The sequence below is a fragment of the Maylandia zebra genome, linkage group LG23, assembly GCF_041146795.1.
Source record: "Maylandia zebra isolate NMK-2024a linkage group LG23, Mzebra_GT3a, whole genome shotgun sequence".
Lineage (NCBI taxonomy): Eukaryota > Metazoa > Chordata > Actinopteri > Cichliformes > Cichlidae > Maylandia > Maylandia zebra.
This window is the reverse complement of record NC_135188.1, coordinates 17,926,753-17,952,619: the sequence shown is the minus strand read 5'-3', so window position 1 is coordinate 17,952,619 and position 25,867 is coordinate 17,926,753. Positions and strand designations below refer to the sequence as shown.

At 40.1% G+C, this 25,867-nt stretch overlaps 1 protein-coding gene and 1 long non-coding RNA gene across 5 annotated transcripts in view; one reads left to right on the top strand and one right to left on the bottom strand.

Annotated features, from left to right (window-relative positions):
- Nucleotides 1–3,009: 3,009 nt before the first annotated feature.
- The window catches only part of LOC101485541 (protein NLRC3-like), a 29,738-nt gene continuing 6,880 nt past the window's right edge, over nt 3,010–25,867 (bottom strand). For 2 of the 3 annotated variants that reach the window (XM_076879871.1, XM_076879873.1), the window contains 9 exons: nt 17,639–17,776; nt 17,435–17,554; nt 14,111–14,189; nt 12,651–12,879; nt 10,702–12,508; nt 9,584–9,757; nt 5,201–5,374; nt 4,273–4,319; nt 3,010–4,098 (listed from right to left, as the gene is read on the bottom strand). In XM_076879871.1, the coding sequence (XP_076735986.1) occupies nt 3,530–4,098; nt 4,273–4,319; nt 5,201–5,374; nt 9,584–9,757; nt 10,702–12,508; nt 12,651–12,879; nt 14,111–14,189; nt 17,435–17,554; nt 17,639–17,727 (3,288 nt within the window). In that variant the 5' untranslated portion in view covers nt 17,728–17,776 and the 3' untranslated portion in view covers nt 3,010–3,529. The remainder of the gene's footprint in view (nt 4,099–4,272; nt 4,320–5,200; nt 5,375–9,583; nt 9,758–10,701; nt 12,509–12,650; nt 12,880–14,110; nt 14,190–17,434; nt 17,555–17,638; nt 17,777–25,867) is intronic. The other variant, XM_076879872.1, reaches the window with a different exon arrangement.
- On the top strand, nt 18,159–25,668 carry LOC143414914 (uncharacterized). 2 transcript variants are annotated; one of them, XR_013095517.1, is made up of 2 exons: nt 18,159–18,848; nt 23,105–25,668. It is a non-coding gene; the product is annotated as an uncharacterized LOC143414914 (long non-coding RNA). The 2 variants fall into 2 exon arrangements; XR_013095518.1 differs by lacking the exon at nt 18,159–18,848 and adding an exon at nt 18,862–19,771.

The following is a 25,867-nucleotide window of genomic DNA, read 5'->3' as shown; positions in this document are numbered from 1 at the left end:
GGATTCCCATATTCATCAGCTAGAGTCATCTGGGTTTGGCCTTGGAATTACTGAATGAATGTTTTTGCTGCTAGCGCTTCTATTTATTCCAAGCAGACATACATATCAAAGATAGCAATGTCATCATTATTATTGTGTAACTGGTTTCTGCATCACCATGCTGCAACAAGTCGGCCAAAACAAACTCCTTGACTCTGCATCGTGTTGTATTTTTCTAAGAAGGCAAGGAGTCTCTGATTGATTGTTGCATATTTACTTCCTGTATGGAAACATAATGGTGACGGGTCAGTGCAAATGGCTCGCCACACATCAATCCGCACAGCACACTCTCTTACTGCTACTGCAGACTGGGAGTGATTACTGCAGCCAGCCTCACAATTGCAGCTGTGACTGTAAAGCCCAATCAAAGCTAAAGTCATGGCAGCTTCTACCTTTGTTTGACAGTGTTTAGAACAAACCTGATGACACAAACTCACAGAAAGCTTTGAGTCAACCAAAATCATCGAAACCCTGAGGGTGTTTTTTTCCAAGGCTGGCAGAAATCGAAGCCAAAAAGAAAAAACATCTGAAAACCTGTGTGCTTATCACAACATACACAGCAGTGTTTTCCTTCTAGATTTGACTTTAGAAATGACCCTAAATTATTGAGCAGCTGAAACTGCCTCACAAATGTAATCAGAGAGTGGAAATACTATTTGCTTAAACACACTTTCTCCTCCCCAGAGTGTGCTATGAGAATTAAACCCTCCACACCCTCTTATTTTCTAATTTCCTTCACTTTCTAGACTTTCTAAAGATTGAAGTTGAAACTTTTTACAAGGACTATAGAAGTTTATTCTACGGCAAACTTCCTCAGCAATTTCTACAGCCACATATTCTGTCTCGGCCATTTACATAACTCTGTGGGTTATACCTTATTTAATGAATGCTGACAGCCACCAGTAGCGGCAATGATATCAAACTGATGTGTGACACTATTGATCAGCTATCCAAGGTACTATCCATTGTTGGATCTAAATATTTGACCCTGTTGGAATCAGACCACAAGAGACTGGAAACAGGACAGAAGAGGCACTCGTACGTTTTCACTTCCAAGGTGAGGTTGCACTCACAAAGCTAACACAACCCCCCACTGTAAAACCTCTGCGACGTGTTGTAAAAACTAAGGCATTGTGTGTGTGCATGCACGTGCGAGCATGTGAGTGAAAGTGTGTGTGTGTGTGCATGTGTGTATGTGTCTCTGTATACGTGACTTCCTGCTACACAATATGTGCTTACAACCGTTTAACCACATCCCTAGTTATCATACGGTCATCTCCCCTGGCCCGTATAAAGGCTTAACCTCTTCCCGCATAGCAGACAGGTCTGGCCCAGATCTGGTGTCAAGCTGGCACTGCTGGCTGACTTCTGGCATGGTAGGTGGTATGTCATCCAGATATGGGCCAGGCCTGGCGTAGATGGCACTGTTTATGTGATGGCATGCCACATCTGCCCCAATTGTAGTTTGGTTTATGTGGCCCAGGCTCATAGAAAACCGGTCTGGCCCAGATCCGGCATCAAGCTGGCACTTCTGACTGACTGGTGTCATGGCAGGGTGTATGTCAACCAGATGTGGGCCAGGTCTGGCAATGACGCCACTGTTTATGTTCCTATTTTCCGATTTTAGTTAGAAGACCCAAATGCCATGTTGCAATACTATACTGCTATGGTAGCCAACGTTTAAAATGCAGGTTCGACAGGTTTGTGAGTGTACACTTTATCTAAAACCTAGTGAGGGTTTACTCATGTTTACCACCGGGTGGCTGTAGCTCAGGAGGTGGAGCAGGTCACCTACTGATTGGAAGATTAGTGGTTAGATCCCTGGCTCCTCCAGGGATGCATGTCAAGAGTGTGAATGTGTATGAATGTAGTTAGGAAGCACTCAGTTTAGAGAAAGTGTGTGATTGGATGTATGTGGCATGTTGTATAGAATAATACGGGAGAGTAGAAAAGTGCTGTATAAGAATCAGTCCATCCACTGTCTGAAGTGTTTTATCATATTACTTTTGCACTATTATGTTCTAGCACATGTTGTTATTACATGGCTTGATTAAGGCACACATTAGGCTGACATCTGGGACCAGAGCTGAAACTGTTCTTCGCCAGCAGTGTGTCTACAACTGGCTCGTGGCTGCACACAACTTACACATGGCCCACATACCGCAAAGAATGACGGCCCCATCAGCCTTGCCAGAGGTAATCCACACATGGGCCAGCACAGGACCACCAGTATGTCTGCAACTGGCCCTGTGCTGGCCCATGTGTGGGCCACTTTGGCAAACCAGATCTGGGCCACCAAAGGGCCGTCATTCTTTGCGGTATGTGGGCCATGTCTAAGCACATTTTGTGGGCCAGATCCGGGCCATACCAACTTTGCTATGTGGGTTTAATGGTTCACCATATACAAGCAAAGGTCAGCTCCTAAAGGGCAGGAAGTGAACATTCCTTACCAAATAAGTCAAATGAGTCATGGAATGTGCCTGTAGTTGAACACTATAGCTATAGCCTCCCCCACCAGGGGAGGAGAATAAAAACAGAAGAATATCTTTAATCATGCAGTTTAAAAAAAGGTTCACAATTTTAAGCACAACAATAACAACTTTTAACAAACTCACTCCAACATTCATATTAGCATTTAACTGCTTAACTCTCAATATTTGTTCCTGGTAAATCAAATTTGAAAGGGTTAACTTCAAAAATAATGAACTAAACTCTTGTCATTCAAAATTCACCTGATTTGACATTGTCTTTCAGTAAAAACTTTGAATTCAAATAGTGTAAAAGGAATCATGGACACAAAACTATGACTAAAATACACTACAAGAATTCCACCAGGTTCTTTAACATTAAGTTTTGTGACAGTTCTAATGTTTTATACAAACTGAAGTGGTAGACGACATATTGAATGTTATAAAGACATATTTAAATGTTTCTAAGAATATTATAACGATGCTTTTACCAACATACTGCACAATATTCATGTTCAAAGGTGTCTGTGAAAAAGACAAGACTAGTTTCAAATGGTATATACAGTCTTGCTATTTATTAGATGAATCACATGCATTATGATACCTCAAACACAATTATTTTATGGTTATAACTCCCTTAAAAACTATTAAGCCAATTTTTTTAAATTTACATGGCTGGAGCATTTTTAAATGTGTAGCTTCAAACAAATGTGTGAAACTGTAAGATCATGTGGAGAGAAAACGAAATTAAGAAAGCAAAATCATTTGGATTCATTATAATAAGCTCAGACTTGTTGAAAATACAAAAGAGCTGGTTGTTATCCGAGCTTCAGAGAAATACAGCATACTGATATTCACTGTGACGCTTTAAGTGGAAAAAAGACAGGAAAACATTTACAAGGAATCATTTAGAACAGTTTAAAACATGAATGGATTGAATCCATGAATCTGAAAACGTGTTTCTGAGTGAAAGAGACAGACATGTACAGATTGAACTATCTGTTCAACAGTCAGAGTTTTTCTCAAACAAAATGAGACTCTTTACACTCAACTGAGCACAGACACACTGAGGCACCAGGAGGGTAAGAGTAAAGTCTAAACCCAGGATAAAGAGTTTCAGTGAATGTGGTGTTGAAGGTGTGGAGGTGGATCAGAGTTTCAGAGGAGACTCTGTAGAAGGACAGAGTGCCAGCAGGACAGTCCACATACACTGCTACTCTGTTAGAGACAGAGGGTGAGGAGGAGGAGATGGGGGCTGATATCTTATTGTGAGTGGTGGAATAAGGCCCATCATCAGAGCAGATGAGACTCCAGGAATGATCATTGTTTCCAAACAAGCAGTCATAACTGTCTCCTTTCCTTCTGATTCTTCTGTAACTTACTGATATATAAACGTGTCCTTTGCACTCGACCTCCCAGTAACAGCGACCGGTCAGACCATCTCTACACAACAGCTGAGACCAAACTTCAAATCTGTCTGGATGATCAGGATATGACTGAACCTCTTTCACACCTGTTACTTTCCTGTTGTTGTCAGACAGTTTGAGGTTTGTGTGTACTGTGTTTGTGTCGATTGTGAGTTGACAGGAATCTGATGGAGAGAACAAACACAATCCAGCTGCAGTTATTGAGCCATCATCTGTTCATTGATTGACATTTTCATGATGACTCTTGCCATCAGAGATGTATAGGAGTGATGTGCCAGTTTGAAGATGGTTGAATGTGTACTGCTTTGTTTCATTAATCACATTAAAAACACACTTACACTTCCTCAGACCTGGTGTCAACCATTGGACTCCAGCAGGCTCCACCCTGAAAGGAGGAAGGGGGTCAGACCAGCACAGTCTCTTTCAGCATGCACACATGGACATTACATCACTCTCATACGCATACTTTTAGACACTGATAAAGGAACAGTCCAACATTTTTAAAAATACACTTCAATCCATACATGGATCAAACTGCTCTGGTTAGTAGCAAATGCTAATTTGAAATGCTCTTTAAGCAGGTAAACAGCTTATGCTATCTATGTTACTTTACACTGCTCTGGATTTTTCTGAGACACTCGACATTCACAGCTGAATCCACAGTAAATGTGTTCTCAAGTACACCTTTTTCAGTTATTGTTGTCAAACAACTGAATGAGAATGAAATATTGATTTTACCATGGCCCATAAACAGTATGATACACTAATCCTGCTGAGATCAGTATTTAAGCTGCAATTTCTGAATGTTAGCTACTCCTGTCTGCCTCTTTGTCACACATACAGACTTAAACGATTCACAGCCTTGTTTCTTTATCTGTTTTTATCCTATCTAAAGCTGTTCATCCAGAATGCAAAACGCAAACATTTAACATGGCTGACACTTTATTAGCCCACACACCTGCCTGATGTTGTCAGGGATTCATATAAGCTTGTTAGAGCTGTATATACGACTAAGTGCAATTTTTATTTTTTTTATTATTTCTGCAAAAGACATGACTTATTACTTGCAAATTGCACTTAATTATAGGGTACTTACACCTGCAGGTCAAGTTATAATGTGCTACCAGAGTTGCTGTTACAAGCAAATGAACAATGTTCATGTATGTGATTGTTTATGTCACATCTGCCTGAAACAAACAGGAAGTGCGTGCAGAGCACAGAATATGTTTCCAGCTCTTCCTTCCCTATCAGACATTCTCGCCATACCTGAGGGTGTCCAGTCTCCAGCGTGGATCCTTCAGTCCAGCCATAAGTAGGTTTATTCCTGAGTCTCCTGGATGATTGTAGCTCAAGTCCAGCTCTCTCAGATGGGAAGGGTTGCAGCTCAGAGCTGAGGTCAGAGAAGTACAGCCTTCCTCTGTGATCAGACAGCCTGAAAGACTGCAGACACACAAAACAACAAGCCATCTGTAAAGACTGCAGAGAAGTATTGTTTTATTTGTTATTGTTTTTTGTTGTTGCTGTTGCTCTCACTCATTTATTCTCTGATGCAGAAATGTGCTGGTCATTGGCTTTATCCCTACTTTGCCCATAGTTGTGTGTGTATTAATGTTGAATGCTGTGTGTGATGACGAGGAATTGAATAGGAAATTAAATTCCTATTCAAGTAAAGAGGAAAAAAAAACGTAAACGTGGTGCAAGAAAGTGTGGTGAGGGTAGGGGTAAGAAGGAGTGAAAAAAGTAACAAACAGCACTTCATCTTCCAAGAAAGTTGTGTGTGACTTAACCGGAAAACATGAAAAGGGGGCAAGCTGGAGGGATGAAAGAGAAAACTAGAACCCTGTAATCAATAACTTTAACAAAGACTGGTGGTGTTTTATCTGCTATGACACGACTGGCTTAATGAATTGACATGACTGAGGCAAGATAGATGTTGTAGGGAAGAGCAGGAGAAATATATGTAGTGGATCTTTCTAAGAAACTGGCCAGTTATGCTCAAGTCCATTACTTTTAGTTCCTTCTCTTAAAATGTTCAAATTTTGCCACAATAGCATGCACTCTTTGCACCCATGGATTCTTTCAGAGATTTTCTTCACAATGTCCTCTGGAAGCTTAGATGGGTCTTAATGAAGGCCTGAAATGCCTGAAAACACCAGGTTGTCTCTCATGCTACAGGCCTGGAGATCGATGATGGTCTCTTTTATTTTATTTTTTTGGTTTTTTTACTCACCTCGGTGACATTCTCAGTTAGAGACTTGACTGAGTCTCATAGCAAGGCGTTTTCAGCAGTGAGTGTTTCCACTTGTGTGCTGTATTCCAAAGATTCCCTCATGTATTCCAATTCCCTGTGTAGAATTTCAACCAGGGTCAACCTTGCGTTATTGCTGGAAAATTACTTAGGAATTGATTCCAGGATGTCTTTACTGGTCTGTCATGTTGTTCCTGCTAGGTGCCTTCTCTTGGAAAACGTCTCGTTCTTGGCTGGGGAAGATGACTTCTGGGCCTTCTTCATGACTATAGCGTAGAAGCACCAGTAAATGTATTATTGGAGACCTTCCAAATTATCCTTGCTGTCCTCCAGGGTATTAGAAATAATTTTTCAAATGTTGTTAGTTGTCCATTAATGGTTTGGTATAATTTAAGCCTCAAAAATTGTTTTGATGCATGCTCAATCATCCAGGTAAGTATATCCCAAAAGGTTAATTCTGTTCATCTGGACCTTCAGTCCTTTCTGGCCTATAGGTGTAAATAGACTGCAGAGTCCTGACCTGACAAGTTAGCTCTTCTGTGTTGTGCCATCCGCTTTGCCAGAGGTTGTTTGGTTTTCCTCTTGTATAAATCATGGCGATCCTCCTGGCACTTAACAGCGTACACTACACTATGCACACTACGTTTGTTTGTTTAATTCAGTTTTTTTCTGCCAAGTCTCTGGCGTCAGACGTCACCTACAGCATTTCTGTTTTCAGTTATGCTGAACCTTAATGCGTAGGCCCCAAAGCTAGGATTTCAGTAAGAAGAGAAACCAAAATTCTGGAGTAAGCTGGATAAATTGGAATCCAATCCTCCCAGAGGGAGAGAATGGTTATTGGAGCAGACTTTAGTGAACATACAGGTGAAGTGACCTGCGTTGATGAGGAGGTGTTGGGTAATGATAATTTTGAGAAATGCAGAAGGACATAGGTTATGTGTAATTTTCCAAAGGAATGGAAATGACTTTGAATATTTGAATATGTACTTCAAGAAAAGCAAAAGGAGAAACATAGGGTGACGTGTAAGAATGGAAGAAGGTGCACAGAAGTGCATTTTATGTGATTTTATGCAGATGATGCAAGAGATTGGAGACGAAAAAGAAGATGGCGTGTATAGGACAGGGTTCTTTTGTTTTGTTTGCTTGTTTATTTTTGGCACAGCACTGGAATGACTGCAGGTGTCTGTGAGTTGAGTTTGTTGTACTTCAGTGATTAGCTAGCCCTACTGAAGAAGAGCATGCATGAAGGCATTGACTTATTTTTAACTGTAATGTTATTTCAAAAGCAGCATTTCAGCCTTAGATTTAAAGGTAAGAACTGCTCATTTAAAGCTCAAATATAAGTCTTCATGTTTTTAAGTCAGATATTGAGTTTGTATGTGTGACTTTATGTATTTTCATATTGTGAAACATGGTGTAAAAAAAATAAATAAAATGGCCTGTATTTGTATAGCGCTTTACTAGTCCCTATGTACCCCAAAGCGCTTTACACAACCAGTCATCCACCCATTCACACACTGGTGATGGCAAGCTACATTGTAGCCACAGCCACCCTGGGGCGCACTGACAGTTTGTAAAACAAACTGAGGTAATTGTGCTATTTAAAGGCTGAATGAAATCCTCTGCAGGTTAGTGCAGGATAAACAGGTTAGTTTGCTGTACTGTGATGTATTTAAAGTGAAGAACAGTGTGTGACTGGTGCACAGTGGCTGTGGTTTCATGGTAAGAGTTAGCTTATATCAAGTGTAGCAGAGACTTATATGAATTTTAGCTGATGATGCTGAGATTCATTGACTGAATCTCGCCTTCATACCAACTTTATACAGTCTAATATAAAGACAGCATAAACAGTGTACTGTCAGTGTAGAGGATGGAAATCAACCAGGACAACTCAATAAACAACTGCTGGCATCTGGTTGAATTTAGTTGTGTACATCCACAAAGAGCAGCAGGTCAGCTGATCACAGCCTGTATTACAACCAAACATCAATTTCCTATTTAGTAACTGTCTAAAATGTAGGCAACAGGAAATGGATATGCATTTTTAATTTTCTTTGTTTTTATTCAGATTCAAGCTGAGTGTAATTAGTCTATTTTTTTTTTATTCTAAGATTTGTATTTCCGTTCACTGATATTATTTTATTATCATGTTAATATAGCACAAGGCTCAGTTACCTGGAATGTCTAGAGTCACATTTCTATAAACAGAATTGTCAATAACCAATGTTTTTTTTGTTTTGTTTTGTTTGATTTTTGTTTTGTTGTTTTTGGGGGCCCTTGATGGGCATATCACTAAGGACAGAAAATTTAACAGCTACTAACAAGCTACATTTATTACACATTTTAGTACAATGAGAGTTAAAAGAAGCACAGGACTAATAACTGACAGAATATTTGACATTGACAGGTAAGGGCTGGTGACACATCTTAGTGCTAGTGTCACATTTTGAATTTAATTTGCAGACGATCTGAAAAAACAGGTGTATGTCACAGTATGAAATGAGATGTTTGATGCTTTCTCTGCTTTAAGGTGTTGTAAACCTTGAAATGCCATGTTTGTAACTTCTGTGTCAAACATATCTAGTTCACATGTAATTAAATGTGGTATTGTGATAAAATTCCAATTGTCGTTTTATTAATTCATTTTTTTCTTAAACCACAATTAGGTTTCTATTTACATATTAGATATTTACGTTTAGATATTTATGTTTAAAAGAAGGCAAAAGGAATGGTGAGCCCAAAATAGACAATTTGACCAGGGTTTTAGGAATAACATGAGTAACCAACTTCCAGTTTATAAACATACTGTGTATTAACCTACAAAACAGACCGAAATCAAGCTGGAAAGTTTTGTTGATGAAAGAGTTGGTTAAATAAACATTTCTGACTGATTAGACAAAATAAAATTATAATTTCTAGAAACCACTCTATATATTTCCCTTTGGCCTTTGCTGTAGCATCATAGTATACCTTCCTTGTATATTTCTTTTGTTTCATGTCCCGATTTCTTTACTCTCTGGTGATATCCCATGTTTGACTTCTCTTTTAGAATTGTCATTTCCATCAAGTTAAAGGTTTGACGTAAATTTGATGCACTCCTGCATCAAACAGTTGGTAATAAGCAAAGGAAATTGATATGATGTGAATGCAAAATATCCCAAATCTCTGAATCAACTATTGCATTAAAAAATATGTTATACACACAGGTTCATACTTATCAGTTTGTTTGTTTTTTGAATTAAATGAAAAATGAAAAAATAAAACGGTAATATAGAGAGAAATGTAAAATAAAAAGTCAATTTAGAATTCCATAATATTTGTCTTTGTCTAATAAAATAACACAAATATGACACAATTTTTCAATACTGATAAAAAAAACTACATCAAAAAACATTCCTGACCTGAGACTTTTCAGTGTACAAGTTGGACTCCTCAATCCAGCAGACAGAAGCTTTACTCCCGAATCTTGCAGGTCATTGTTACTCAGGTCAAGTTCTTCTAGACTAGAGGACTGGGAGCTGAGAACTGAGCACAGAGCTTCATAGCTTCTCTCGCAGAGGTTACATTCTGACAATCTGAACAAATGAAATGGCTTATAGTCATGCTGCTACAAAAAACATTTGCATGTGCACTTCATAAATAAGAATACAACTTAAAATTAAAGTCTGTAAAAAAAACTTTGAGCTTGCTCTGTAAACAGGTAAGGAGCTAGTACTTGTAGTGATAGAACAATACTCACTTACACATGAGAACATAATTTACAAATGATAATATCTGGGACTTTTGTTGCTAGATACGGTTTCAAAATAATGTAAATTTTACTACAAACTGAACGTTGTTGCATCTCCTTATTTATCTTCTGTTTGATACAAGCTGCCTTCCAGTAGTTACAGTTTGCTGACTTAATTATATGCATTGGACATGGAGACAAGATTATGAGTAAACAACCTGAGTTGTGTACACCTGAAAGGATCAGGCCAATGTTGTTATGTTGAAAAAATCGAGCATGGAGGTACTTGATGTTGAAGGCTGAATTATGCTGTTAGTGCAGATAGTTCTGAGTGGCAAAGTTCCACCAAAATTACTAATTAAAAAACTTCTTAAAAACTGGGAAAAATTCAATCAATATTAAGTGTGTGGAGAAAGACTTTTTTCCCGAATCAGTAAAAACAATTCTTAGAACCTTTAACAGAAAACCAAAAGCTAGGGCATATGATACATATTATGCTGTAGTATACCAGCAAGGCTAATCATAACATACAAAGAACAATGTTACAACTGTCTGTGTAATGAAGGAAAGAATTTAGTTGACAGGATCAGACTGAAAACTGATGAGAGAATGTTACAGGAGCAGAACATTTGATGGTCCCATGTACTTTTTATAGGCAAAAAGAATGAAATAAAAATCATGATTTTTATTTTCTTTGCATTTCTATTCATTCATATTTTTGAGGAGTTGAAGAAAAGCTGTGGGTCCATTTTATGGGTCTGGGTGGTACTGGGTGTTATGTTTACTTACAGAGCTTTGTTGGATGCTTTGACCACTGGCAGCAGCCTCAGAAGAGCCTCATCTGAAGCAGAGTACTTCTTTAGGTCAAACACATCCATTTCTTTTCCTGAGGACAGTAAGATGAAGACCAGAGCTGACCACTGAGCAGGAGACAGTTTATCTGTCGAGAGACTTCCTGAACTCAGGGACTGTTGGATCTCCTCCACTAGAGAACAATCATTCAGTTCATTCAGACAGTGGAACAGATTGATGCTTTTCTCTGCAGACAGATTCTCACTGAGCTTCCTCTTGATGTACTGGACTGTTTCCTTATTGGTCTGTGAGCTATGTCCTCTCTGTGTCAGGAGGCCTCGTAGGAGAGTCTGATTGGTCTGCAATGAAAGACCCAGGAGGAAGCGGAGGAGCAAGTCCAGGTGTCCATTTGGACTCTGTAAGGCCTTGTCCACAGCACTCTGGTAGAAATGTTTCTCTCCAGATTGTCTGATTTCTGACTTCTGGGGTGTCATTTCTTGTTCTTCAGTTAGATTAATTCCAGAGTTGATGAAGGTCATGTGGACATGAAGAGCAGCCAGAAACTCCTGAACACTCAGATGGATGAAGCAGAACACCTTGTCCTGGTACAGTCCTCTCTCCTCTTTAAAGATCTGTGTGAACACTCCTGAGTACACTGAGGCTGCTCTGATATCGATGCCACACTCTGTCAGGTCTGATTCATAGAAGATCAAGTTTCCTTTCTGCAGCTGATCGAAAGCCAGTTTTCCCAGAGAATCAATCATCTTCCTGCTCTCTGGAGTCCAGTGTGGATCTGTCTCAGCTCCTTCATCATACTTGACCTTCTTCACTTTGGCCTGAACCACCAGGAAGTTGATGTACATCTCAGTCGGGGTCTTAGGCAGCTGTCCTCCCTCTGTGGTTCTCAGCACATCCTCCAGAACTGTAGCAGTGATCCAGCAGAAGACTGGGATGTGGCACATGATGTGGAGACTTCGTGATGTCCTGATGTGGGAGATGATCCTGCTGGCCTGCTCCCTATCTCTGAATCTCTTCCTTAAGTACTCCTCCTTCTGTGGGTCAGTAAATCCTCTGACCTCTGTCACCATGTCAACACAGTCAGGGGGAATCTGATTGGCTGCTGCAGGTCGTGTGGTTATCCAGAGGTGAGCAGAGGGAAGAAGATTCCCTCTGATGAGGTTTATCAACAGCACATCCACTGAGGTGGACTTTCTAGGGTCAGTTAGGATTGTAGTTTTGTGGAAGTCCAGAGGAACTCGACACTCATCCAGACCATCAAAGATGAACACAACCTGGAAGTCTTCAAAGCTGCAGATTCCTGCTTCTTTAGTTTCAGTAAAGAAGTGATGAACAAGTTCCACCAAGCTGAACTTTTCCTCTTTCAGCACATTCAGCTCTCTGAAAGTGAATGGAAATATGAACTGGATGTCCTGGTTGGCTTTGTCTTCAGCCCAGTCGAGGGTGAACTTCTGTGTTAAGACTGTTTTCCCAATGCCAGCCACTCCATTTGTCAGCACTGTTCTGATTGGTTCATCTCTTCCTGGTGAGGCTTTAAAGATGTCTTCTTGTCTGATTGTTGTTTCTGGTCTGTCTTGTTTCCTGAATGCTGTTTCAATCTTTCTGACTTCATGTTCATCATTGACCTCTGCAGTCCCTCCCTCTGTGATGCAGAGCTCTGTGTAGATCTGATTTAGAAGGGTTGGGTTTCCTGCTTTAGCAATCACCTCAAACACACATTGGAACTTCTTCTTCAGCTTAGATTTAAGTATGGGCTGACACCATTGGAAGTTTCTCGTTGTGGTTCCTAAAAGAACCAACCAGTGAAAATACATCAATAAAGTATTTCTAAGTGTACACATTTTGAATTTATTTTTGTTTATTTCTTCAGTCATTAGCAAAGGCTTTTATTTATCCAGCAGCATAAATATTTAGAGAAATATTCTCACTGCTCTGCAGGCACTCAGCCAACTCCTTCTGCTTCATTCTCTTCAGGAAGTCGACTGTTATCTTCACAAATGCTTCTCTGCTGCTGTTACTCTGCTCTTCATCCTCACCCTCTAATAACTCATCCTCACATCGGTCAGGTGAGCAGCTTTCTAGGCCTTCTAGCCTGAGATCTCTATGAATCCTCTTCAGCTCGTTCTTCACAAAAGAGATGATTTTGTCCTCAAGCATCTGGAAAATAATACTTTATGAATGACCCAGTAGCCCCAAAACCTCAACCAGTTGCGGGGTGAAGAAAAAGAAGCAAGAAAGAAAGGTTATAAGAAAAATTAGCGTTAATAGAACCAGTTTAATTATGTGCAATAAACACAATCCCCCAAGAAATTTCAAGCCCTGTTGGATAAAGGTTTATATGTGCCAGGAAGCTTCACAATGCTGCTTTGAGGTGGCTGCAGCTGAGGATCTTGATTCTACCTGGCACCTTGACCTATTTCCTACACGGTTAAACACTGTTCATTCCCCTTTCTCTTTAATAATTGAGAGTATTCACGTTTCCCTAACATGCATATTTTCCCCTCTACCTCTTAAAATAGTAATAATTCCAGTTCCATCCAAATGGTAATTTATTTTCTTTCAAAAATTCTAGAAAACTCTGTTGCTGTACAGATTTACTCCTATCTATTGATCTATTTGAATGATTTCAGTCTGGATTTTTAGGCCACTTCACAGTGCAGAGACAGCCCTGGACAAAATCACAAAATATTTTCTAATGGTGGCTTACTCTGGGTGTTAGCCATACTTGTACTCCTTGATCTGGGCTCTGTCTGTGATACAGTGATCTGTTTGCAACTCCCATGAATGGTTTACATTGTATCTCTCAGATCATAATTAGTATGTGCAGTTGAAAACTCTCAGATCATAAGCTGGCAGAGTTGTCAGTGTTGTTCCTTTACCACAGAAACTTCTCCAAAGACTTCAGCTTGTGCAAAATGCAAGTGCTTGTGTCATTGCCACAATGCTTTCCATAGAACAAATTCTTGCTGTCCTTCAACATCTGGGTTTCTGTAACATATCTCATTCATTTTAAGATTCTGCTTTTTACTTTCAAGTCCCTCAAAAAAATCCCCCTTCTACATCTCTTGTGTTCTGCATATTCTCACACCTTCCTCTACACTTAGATCCTCCTCCTTTGCTACTGTTATTTTACCATCTACTCACCAAACCATGATGGGCTTTGGAGCTTTTAGCTCAGTGGCCACTCATCTTTAGGACACACTACCACAGCACATTCACAACATTAATTCTCTCCCTGTCTTTAAAGCTAGCCTTACAACATACCATTCTGACCATTAACGTTCTGTTCAAAAAAAAAACCTTTATGTTCTAAATCAGAACCCAGGTGCCCAGCATGGAGACAACCGAACAGAACAGATGTAAAAGTAGTTGTTGTACATGTACACACCATAAATATGGAGTCCAGGTGTGTTTGATGCTGCTGGGCAGACTGACCACTGGGAACCTCTGAGTTCTCTTGGTCCACTCTGTGGAGGAATCAAAGAGTCAAAATAATACAACAAAACATTAAAACCTAAAATGTTGCTAGTCCTCTGGATTTTTCAAGAAAAATAAAACACCCGGAGCTCTGATGATACCCTGTCTGACTCCTAGTCTAGGGATGAGCACTAACTGAGCACTTAAAGTGCTTTCAAATCATGACCAAAGTTGGATAATAGTCTTGCTGTTGCTACACTAATTGTTGTGTAAGCACAAAAAGCGCACAGAGCCCCCCTCCTCTGCTTTTATTAAACTCAGTGACTCCTTCCTCCCCAAAGCTAGCGCAGCCTGGTGGCTGTATTGGAACATAAGGGATGAATTGATGTAACCAGCTTTTCTTTATGAACATCTGAAAACGAATTAAATAAACAACACAAAACAAAAAACAACAAAAACTACAAGCTAGTGGGTAGTGGGAGCTTGTGTGAGTGCCTCCTTCTCCTAAAATCAAAAGTAGTCAAAAATAACAAGTTATAATCAATCATGAAAAATTAGTTTTCAATTTTTGGCTGAACATTTGTGTATGAAGAGTGCAGATTTCTGACATTTTGTATAAATGTAAACATGTAACAATTTCATTCTTTCAAATCAAGGAAAGAGTGTGAAACCTAAGTTAGATGTGTATTTGTTAATGAATGATGTGTAGCTTTCTGGATGTTATACTTATTGGGCTTCATACTTATTTATTATATAGACCATAGAGTGCATAAAATAAAGATAAAATAAAGATTTAACATGTTTTATGTAACTGAAATGTTTAATTATGTGGGCTAAAGAAAATAAAAAAGTTATAGACTATGATTATATGAAACATGTATACTTATTTCATTTGATGTATTTTAACAATATATAATGCATATTACAGAATGTAATATCTGTACATGTGTTTGCAACCTTATTTGATTTCCTTGCCACCCTAACAAAATTTTTCTAGACCTGCTCCTGGATATCTTGACCAATGTTAGTGTTATCTTTTTAAGTTTAACTAATAACATTGTAAGTGCATGGCAATCTAAATTAGGCATGTTTTTAAGATGTGTCATATAAAACACAAATGTTGAAATTTATAGTTAAGCACTGCAGTAATGATTTATGTCATGGTCCTGGGTCCCCTGACCCAGCGTTTTTAGTTCCTTGTGATGTTTGTAATATTGTACTTGTGAGTTATTTTATGGTTTCTAGTTTCGATCCCTTGCCCTTCATGTTTCTCTGTGTCCCCTCTGTTCTGTGTAAGTCTGTGTCTGCATGTTTGATTTCCCCTCTGTCTTTCGGTTCTTAGAGTCCTCTGCCTTATGGTTTATGTCTCTGTGTTTCTTAGTTGCTGTCTCCACTGTGTCAAGTTCGCGTCTCTGTGTGATCTTTCCTGTTTTACTTTGTAGGTCCATGCCTCATGTGAGTGTTTCTAGTTTTGAGTCTCTGTCTCGTCCAGCCTGATTACTCCCAGCTGTGCTCTCCTTCTGTGTCTCATTTCCTCGTTATCCCTCTGTGTATTTAAGCCCTGTGTTTCTCTTTGTCAGTGTCGTAGTCTCCCTCATAGCTGTGTGATTTTTCCCTGTGGCGCCTCGTGCTTTAGTCTCCCCAGTTTAAGTTTAGTACTGTTTTTTGTGTTTCACTTTATGCCAGCATTAAAGCTGTGTTTTTGAGTTTACGTTTCGTCTCCGTGAGTTTGCGTTTGGGTCCTTCTCCTGCCTGCCACACAGCCGAATCATGACAATTTATTTGTTAAATGTCTGGTGTGGTCATATTTCAGGATCTCAAACATTTAGTATGCAGATGATCTCTGACACATCTAGTTTTGGTGCATTTATAGACAGTATCTTGAAAGTAGATACATCAAAGATAAAGTTAAAATGCAAAGAGATCTGACAACTGCACCATAAATGTATCTGTCAGTCCTAATACACACCTCACAAGTCTCTCTGTTATTATAAATGTGACTTTTAGCTGTCCATCAGCAAAATATCTCAAACAGCAGGGGAATTAGACCACATAGGTGACTCTGAGGTGGAAGCATAGCCCTAAACAGAAGCCTGCAGTATACCACCAACTATTCTATTAACCATTCTTAGGAATATGAAGCTGCAGCGACCACAGCCAAATGTATTCTTGGGCTCAGAGCAGGAAACACTAAATGTTAAACTGATGTCTAAGGATAAACACAGATTTGGCAAAACTGCAATTAAACTGTCAATCTGAGGTCTTCAAAAGTAATATTTAATTGGTGTGTAACAACAAGTTTGGGTCCCTTCCCAGTCAGACCAGTGGTGACATGTTCTCTTGAAACTAATGTCTGTCTGAGTGATGTCCAGAAAACGACGAGGGCTTTACAGATTATTATGAAACGTGATGACATAAAACTGAGAGCAGGAACCAGAGTACAGTCTTGTATGTTTCTATGCTGCTTCTCTCCTCCTGTCATCTCCCCCAAACCCCATGCTCAAAGATGGTTTGCTGATGCTCTGGGAGGAGTCCAAGTCATCCAAATACTATTTAAGCATATATATATATATATAGTAAAAACAACAACAACAACAAAACAAGAGTATCTGGAACTGAGTAAAACAGTTAAATGTGTATTATTAGGTCTCTGATGTTTAATAATCTTTTGAGTCCCTGTTAGTATATGATTGAATATAGAAGATATTCGTTTCATTCGGCCTTACAGAGACCTGGTTGCATCAGGATGAATAGGTTAACTTAAATAAATCTTTAACAACCCTCTCTTGTCTGATCATTTCCTGATAACATTTCCACTTACAATAACTGATTACACAGCAGCAGGGAGTAGACTTCATCACAGAATGTGTCTTTCTGAAAGTGCTGTAACTGAGTTTAAGAATATAATCAACCCACTGTTATCTTCTTCAGTGCCCTGTACCAACATAGAGCAGAGCAGCTACTTGAACGCTACGCCAACAGAGGTCGATTATCTTGTTAATGATTTTGCCTCCTTACTATGTATGACACTGGATACTGTAGCTCCTGTGAAAAATAGAGCCTCAAATCAGAAGTACTTGACTCCGTGGTATAATTCTCAAACACATAGCCTACAGCAGATAACTCATAAGCTGTAGAGGAAATGGTGTGTCACAAACTTAGAAGACCATCATTTAGGCTGGAGAAATAGTTTGCTGCTTTATTTATTTATTTAAAATGAAAAAAAAAAAAAAAAGGAAGTGCATCTCACTATTTATCAGTGATTGGACAAAATATACACTCAGCCTCACATTACCTCTCTGCAGAAGAACAGTGGTCTGCTTTAAACTTAATATAAAAATCCTTTGACCGGTCACTCTGTAAGGACACACAGCTGGGTCCAGGTTCATGTTTCTGTTTAGTTCCTCGTTTCTTCCTGTGAATAATGATGGAGCAGTGATGTGAGTGCTGAGCTGTGACATGGAGAAGAGTCATGGACAGTTAGAGATGGTCATCTCACCTCTGAGCTTTGGTCTGGCTCTCATGTTCCCCACACAGAGTGGTTTTAGAGGGAGGGACTCCCTCCTCTCTGTCCTCACACTGATCCATGCTGCTGAATTCACATCCACATCAGCTCACGCACACTTTCTACCTTCACCTACAGAGGAAACACAAACCATTCATGTGCACATCAACTGAAATTCTCCTTTGATTTACTGGTAATGAGAAAAATAACACGTGATATTTTGTCACTGTGAGTTCAGGATTAATGTAGACAGCAAACCAAAGGAAGATGGAGAAGGCAGATTAATTGTGTATGTCAGAGGCTAGACTAAAGAAAATCAGTACAGATTTTATAATAAAAACAGAACCTTTTGAAAGCTGTGACTCTCAGTCATGGAGACATCCAAAGTCTAAGTAACTATGTCTCTTAAAGCCTCATAAGGTAAGTATTGATTTTTAACAAACTATAAAACCTAAAACGAAGGATATTACCCCAATAATTTAATTTCAGTTAGTTTATTTAGTTGTAATTGTTATGATATTTTGATACCACGGTAAGCATTTACAGGATATTGTTTTATACAGGAAAACTGTTACTCAATAAGGCCAATCTACTAGTTGTTTTTCTCTTTCTCTGTGACCCAAGAATTAATGTGGGACTCACAGGCTGGTACCTCAAGGTCGAAAACACCACAGAGATGAGACCACTTCCTTACTCCCATCCTCCCTTTCTCTTTATCTCCTGGAAAAGGCTCGTTAAAGGCTAGGTGGTTCGTTTCAGAATTCACTAATGAAAGAACTCTGTATTTTATGTCTAGGAGTGTATTTTGCTGGGATGATCATAAATTATAGCTGAACTGATAAACTACACAAGGGATACTTTGCTCACAAGGCAGGAAGACGTTTCCTTATTTGGTCTGTACCGGTTTGAACTGGGAAAGCTGACACACGAACCTTTTTTTCATCTATATAAACTGCTGTGTATCAAATAAACCTTTGAGTTGATTTGGGAAGGCAACCTGAAGCAGTCTGTGTTTCCTTGTTCTCCCAAGCTGCTCCCGGCGCTGTAACTAACCCAGCTGAACGGCATACCTGAGTGTTACTTTAAATAATTAGGAATCTTAGAAGGAAAGGACAAAACTCTGCTTATCGCTCACGCCACGGAGGAAACCCGGGACGGCAATTTCCTTCAATTTTGGTGTCAGAAGTGGGATGGCTGACAGAAGGTAAATATGTGTCTTTCATATTTATATAAAGACCTATTATACCTCTCTCAGTGATCGATCCATAAAGAAACGGGATATGCTGACGAAGTTTCACTTAGTGATCCAGAGAGATACACTGACTGACTTCCTCAGTCCCCGAATAAAGTAAATTAACCCTTGTGTGGTGTTGGTGGACACAGGAAGTTGCCTGTTGTCTTGAATATTTTAATTTTGTTTAAGTTGCTCACTCAGAAAGAGTGACACAGGAAGTTGCCTGTTGTCTTAAATACTTCTCGTTAAGTGAGAAGTTGCTCACCAAAGAGTGACACAGGAAGTTGCCTGTTGTCTTAAATACTTCTCGTTAAGTGAGAAGTTGCTCACCAAAGAGTGACACAGGGAGAAGTTGAACGGGTCTCACAGACCCGATTACCATACAAGGGTTAAAAGCAGTAAATTAAAAGCAGAAAGACACAGGAAGTTGCCTGTTGTTTTACGAGAAGTTGCTCGTTAAGCGAGAAGTTGCTCGCTAAGTGAGAGTTGCTCACACAAACAAAAATTGCTAGCAATAAATTTAAAGTGACCTCAGCTGTGCCGCAGCGAAAATACTAACCTAAATCCTCCTAGCGTGTAAACCCCTCTGGAAATCACTGAACATGGGTCAGAATTATTCAAAGACCACAGACAGGTCCGATAAAAAAATCTAAAGTACCTGTAAAACCAAAAATTAATAAAATACAAAATAAAGTCTCAAATAACGGCTCAGTATAACTCCCATTTCCGGTTACGTGTAACCTACGTCCGCGAATCGGTGAAGACGTCCATGATCACGTATCCAGAACATGCGGGAGTGCTTATGTGACTGACTTTGTTTACAACTTAAGAAGTTCAATGCATTCTAATTTCTTTTCGGAGCCTTATCCCGAACGATTATCGCCAGAAAACAGGTCAGTAGAAATGTTGAATATCATTTGTGATAAGAAAAGTAGTCTGCTTAAAAAGTCCTGTAGAAAATATATGATAGAATGCCGCGACGTGATGCATCAAATGTTACCGCTATGGACAAAAGGAGGGTAAATAATGACAAAGTCGCCGATTTCTTTAAGAATCTAAAGAAATTCCTGCTAACAATGTCCAGAGACAAAATTGACTTAAATGCAGTAACTATGTGTAAACAGAAGCCTGATGAATCTATCCTAGTATTCATAAAACGCTTTATGCACTGTTGGACAAGCTAGAGGTGCAAATTCAGCTCAGTTTTCCAGCAGCCGCAGACACCCAAGGCAAAAATGAATTTGTGTATTTCATTTAACATAAAGGGTGAAATGTTTGCTGACACTGATAACAGCTTATGTTTTCTCTGCCCTATGTACCGACATGATGGAGAAGGAACATCCTCTGTGTCAGCTGGACCCTCAGCAGAGAATGAACTCAACATCCTTTTTGTCCGGTACTCTATGTCACACACTGTGCCAAAAAAAAACGTGTACAGACGCCACTACCAGGTAATCCCATGACTGGGAGCCACACTTTTGTTTCTCTCACACTGTTCAACAACATGATAACTGCTCACACAAGTGAAGGTCAAACAGTGATTTTGTCACATAACTCAGACATAGTTTATGACATAACTACACCATGTCGTCACATAGATCTAACCTACCCTATCCACTGTACTATTTCTGCAGTTACATTGCCAGCTGAATACCAGAATATGACATTGTGGTCTAAAAGTGAGAATGATATAGGATTTATTGACTGTACACTTTATCACGTACACCTATTAAAACACAACAAGCAGTATATGTCAAGCAGCATCCCATTTCCACGGAAAAAGCCGCAGCCCTAGATGTCATGATAGGAGATTTATTGACTACAGGAGCAATAAAGCCCACACTCCTGTCAATCCTGTGCCAAAGCCTAACAAACCTGGCGTATGGCGTTTCATACAAGACTTGAGGCAAATTAATGCAGTCAACATTCCTCTGCCACCTCTCGTTTCAGATGTTCACAGCATATTGACATGCATTGCATACACATTTTACCGTGGTGGATTTATGCTCCGCTCCTTTTTCTCAGTACCTGTGACACACAGCCGTTATTTGCATTCACACATAGAAATAAGCAGTACACTTGGACTCGTTTGCCCCAAGGCATGATAGACAGCTCTGCTGCTTTCTCAATGGTGCTTCACTCCTCCAGGGCTGCACCCTGATCCACATGTGGATGACCTCCTCCTCTGTGCTGAAAGTGAAAAACTATGTCAAACTGCTACACACATGCTTCTCCAGCACCTCCAAAAGACTGGCCACAAAGCATCAGCAAAGAAAATGCAATATTGTCAGACTTCTGTTCAATATTTGGGATTCACACTGTCTCACGGAAAACGTTCCATGACTGCAGACAGGGTCAAAGCTGTGACCTCTGTCCCTCGGCCCACTACACAGAAGGAAATGTTGTCCTTCCTAGGCATGGTGAACTATTGCAGACAGTGGATACCAGACTGTTCTTTTCATGACCACATTCTGCGTGACTGTTGTAAAAAAAGACAAGCCTCCTCGAATACTGTGGTCCACAGAAATGACTGCCTCTTTCAATGCATTACAGGGAGTGCTGACCTCCGCCACTCAAAGGTGCTGCCTGAATTGTTCAGGAATGCCGGCCTGCCTGAGGGCAGTAGCAGCTTGCTCTATCATGATAAGGGACTGCGGGAAGCTCACACTCTCACATGACACTATTCTACACACCAATCACCAGGTCACGACCATTGTAGCAAACATAACTAAACAACATATGCAAATCTCACTATAAAAGCGAGCAGCACACCTGATTCGCCAGCACATTTATTGATCCTATGCTGTGTTCTTCTGACCGACAGGATGGCTCAGACAGGCTTGACGTTCATGACTGCATGACACGTATACAGGAATCCACAGCACCATGTCCAGATTTAGAGCAAACACCTATCTCAGACTCAGCCACGGTTTATGTGGACGGGTCCTGTTCAAGGCCGAATGACAACTCATTTCTTTGTGGCTATTCAGTGGTAACAGTGCCTGACATCATACTAGAGGCTCACTCATTACCATTTCACTCAGCACAAAAAGCAGAGCTCATGGCTTTAATACGCGCCTGTGAGCTACATTTGGATAAGCATGTGACAATTTACGCACACAGCCGCTATGCATTTGGCGTTGTGCATGACTTTGGCACATTGTGGAGACAGAGAGGATTTAGATCTGCTGATGGAAAATAAATTGCTAAATTCTGATTTTGTTAAAATACTTTTTCAGGCTATACAGCTGCCATTGGCCGTTGCAGTTGTAAAAACGAAAGGACACAGTACAGCTGACACAGACGAAGCAACAGGTAATGCCTTAGCAGACGTGACAGCCAAGGCTGCAGCTGCATCACAGCTCCCACCGCCGCAGGAAGTATTATCTGTGCCCCTACAGCTGCCACTTGTTACACTCCCAGACTATTTAGACACAAATGTTGATTTAAAATTCATACAAGAGCAAGCCTCTGCATAGAATAATGACTGTACCTTAGATGACAGAGATGGCTTATACGAAATCTTAAGGGTTTGATTGCCCTCCCATATTCCCTGATGCCAGTCCTTGCCCGACATTTTCACTGTGTGAGTCATGTCGGACAAAGAGGGGTAATAGGGGCAATAAAATCAAGATTTGTAATTGAGAAAACATCACATGCAGTAAAAAGCATATTAGCAACCTGCCTAACATGTGCACGAACTAATGTAGGAAAATCAAAAGCAAAACATCAGCATTTACCACAACCAGATTTTCCATTTCATACATTACAAATTGATTTTACACATATGCCAGCGCAAGGAAGCATCAAGTACTTACTGGTAATAGTGGATCAATTTAGTAAATGAGTAGAAGCTTATCCAACCTCAAAAGAAACTGCAGAAGTAGTCTGTCAAAAGTTGAGCAATGAAATAATACCCAGATTCGGAATACCTCACCAAATTAACAGTGATAGAGGATCTTCATTCACATTAGAAGTAATTCAAAAGTGTGCTAAAACTTTAATGACCTGGGTCAAATTACTTACTCAAGTCCTGTGTGAGATTAGAATGACTCAATCTGCAGTAACCAAATTATTTCCATTTGAAATAAGACTATTTCCAACACCATGGTCAGCTTCCAGAGGGGCACCGCTAGTAGAAGGTGATGTATATTGCATTGTCCACTGATGTTCACAACCTGGTAGAAAAACTGAATAATAACTATCAGAAAGTTTGTCTCTCTCAGCTTTTCCCCTCCACAGTTCCACCAGTGGAGACAAGGAGACGCATGTTGGAGAAGCCACTAAAACCAAGGACTCTCTGGGAGGCCGCGCGTGTTCCAGCCCCAGACTGTACTGGCAGTGACGAAGAACCAGCATCCTCACAGACGGACAACCTCAGTGGATTCATGCCAGCAGGGTTAAGACCAGCCCAATCGGACCATCTCAGGCGTCGGATCAAGCAGACGACATCTCCGGCGAGCCAGCGCCCGGAACTAGAGCAAATAAACACACGGGTAGACGACATCTCAGGCGAGCCAGCGCCCGGATCCAATGTACACACACACGCAATCACTGATTAACACACAACGTCTGAAAGAACAACAACAAGGTACTCAAACATCCAGCAGGAACAGAAAGCCAAAAGTACCACATGATGTCTAACCTGATAAAGCCAGACTCATTCCATCCTGATAATGGAGAAAATGAAATGCCCATTGTCATCATACGACCCTTATTCAATGTCTCTCGAACCTGGGACCAGGCCAGGAGACGACTGAAGAACTGTCTTTCTTATATATTTAGGTTATTTATCACATCTATCGCAGTAACCTTAGGATTTCTCTTTGCTATTTTGTATTGTAAACTGCAACCATGTTCACATTTCTGCAGGTCATATTTTGCTGACTATACCTGATGCTCCATTTTGCAAGACACCTACTTAATGCACTCCTCACGCTCCCTAAAATCAGTAAATAGCAACATAGACGCCACTAATAAACCATCTTATGCGCCCTCTAGAACAGGAGCTAACGCCTGGTATGAAAATGCCAGAACAGCCGCTCGTGATTTAGGAAACAGTAACTGTTATGTCTGTTCAAAGGCTAATCCAGAACAGGTAATAGTAGGATACCCCATATCCGGTTTCCCCCTCACTGAGGGACTAGAGAAAATCGGCAGAGATAATGCTCTCTTTAAAGACGCTTTACAGTTGACTCTGAGCCCTCTCGACTGCCTACTTAGACACACACACACACACCAACTAACCCTGAGACTCCATTAGGCGAATTATTGAAGTTATCTAATGACACCGAAGGGACCTGCGCCCCAATGAAACGCCCTAAGAATAGGTTAAAGCCCTCACTGCCCTTAGGACAGATCCCTCTCCATTTTAATACTAGTATGATATGTCTGCGCAGACTAAAGTTAACTGGCCCAGACACACACATAGATTATACAAAGGATAACTATACATTCTTCTCTGACTCCCCAGGTGCACGCTGTAATGAGACATGGCTAGCTGTCTCTATGGCTGAAGTTGTATCATACCTGGAGGAACACACACACAGTTCAAGTTCGAGCAGAGAATCGATCATTGTTCCCCCAGACGGTGTATTAAATGACACTGACTGGGGGGAGTTAGTTAAATCACACATGGTCACGCGCCTGACCAGACCAATCCCACGTGCTTATTGGTTGTGCAATAATACCCTTAGATTAGCTTTACCTGTTAATTGGACCGGTACCTGTGGTCTAGTAACCGTTGATGTATGCTGTACTTTCATTCCCAATAATACCGCCCCTAACGGTTCATTCACACAAGCTATGAATAAACTTGAAGCATTGCAGATAGAACTAATTGCCAATACAGGTCACGGTCAGTGGCTACATAAGTGGCTACAGGACACGTTTGGAAGATGGAAGGAACTAATTGTAGCCTTTGTAACCGTTGCAGCATGTTTTTGATGATTATTGTCTGTTGTGTGGTACCCTGTGTACGTTCAATGATAACCCGTATAGCTACTAGTACAGCTACTTCAATGTATTTGCAATTGGCACAAATTGACCCAGATTATGTGTCAGATGTCATCGATGATGATCCTGATGTATGTATTGAGCATTAGATTGTGAATTACTCGATTGTTCAAGAAGAGGATGACGTTTTCTTCTTTTTCTTTTCTTCTTTTTAAGATTTTGATATTAAGCTCACTCGAAGGACTAGTTACATTTATGATTTGTTTCACATTTATGATTTATCTTTATATTATGTTATTACATTCTGTCTTTATACTATGTTATCATTACATGATAAAAGGGGAGAACTGTTATGATATTTTGATACCACGGTAAGCATTTACAGGATATTGTTTTATACAGGAAAACTGTTACTCAATAAGGCCAATCTACTAGTTGTTTTTCTCTTTCTCTGTGACCCAAGAATTAATGTGGGACTCACAGGCTGGTACCTCAAGGTCGAAAACACCACAGAGATGAGACCACTTCCTTACTCCCATCCTCCCTTTCTCTTTATCTCCTGGAAAAGGCTCGTTAAAGGCTAGGTGGTTCATTTCAGAATTCACTAATGAAAGAACTCTGTATTTTATGTCTAGGAGTGTATTTTGCTGGGATGATCATAAATTATAGCTGAACTGATAAACTACACAAGGGATACTTTGCTCACAAGGCAGGAAGACGTTTCCTTATTTGGTCTGTACCGGTTTGAACTGGGAAAGCTGACACACGAACCTTTTTTTCATCTATATAAACTGCTGTGTATCAAATAAACCTTTGAGTTGATTTGGGAAGGCAACCTGAAGCAGTCTGTGTTTCCTTGTTCTCCCAAGCTGCTCCCGGCGCTGTAACTAACCCAGCTGAACGGCATACCTGAGTGTTACTTTAAATAATTAGGAATCTTAGAAGGAAAGGACAAAACTCTGCTTATCGCTCACGCCACGGAGGAAACCCGGGACGGCAATTTCCTTCAGTAATCTTTTTAAGTTTACTTTTTA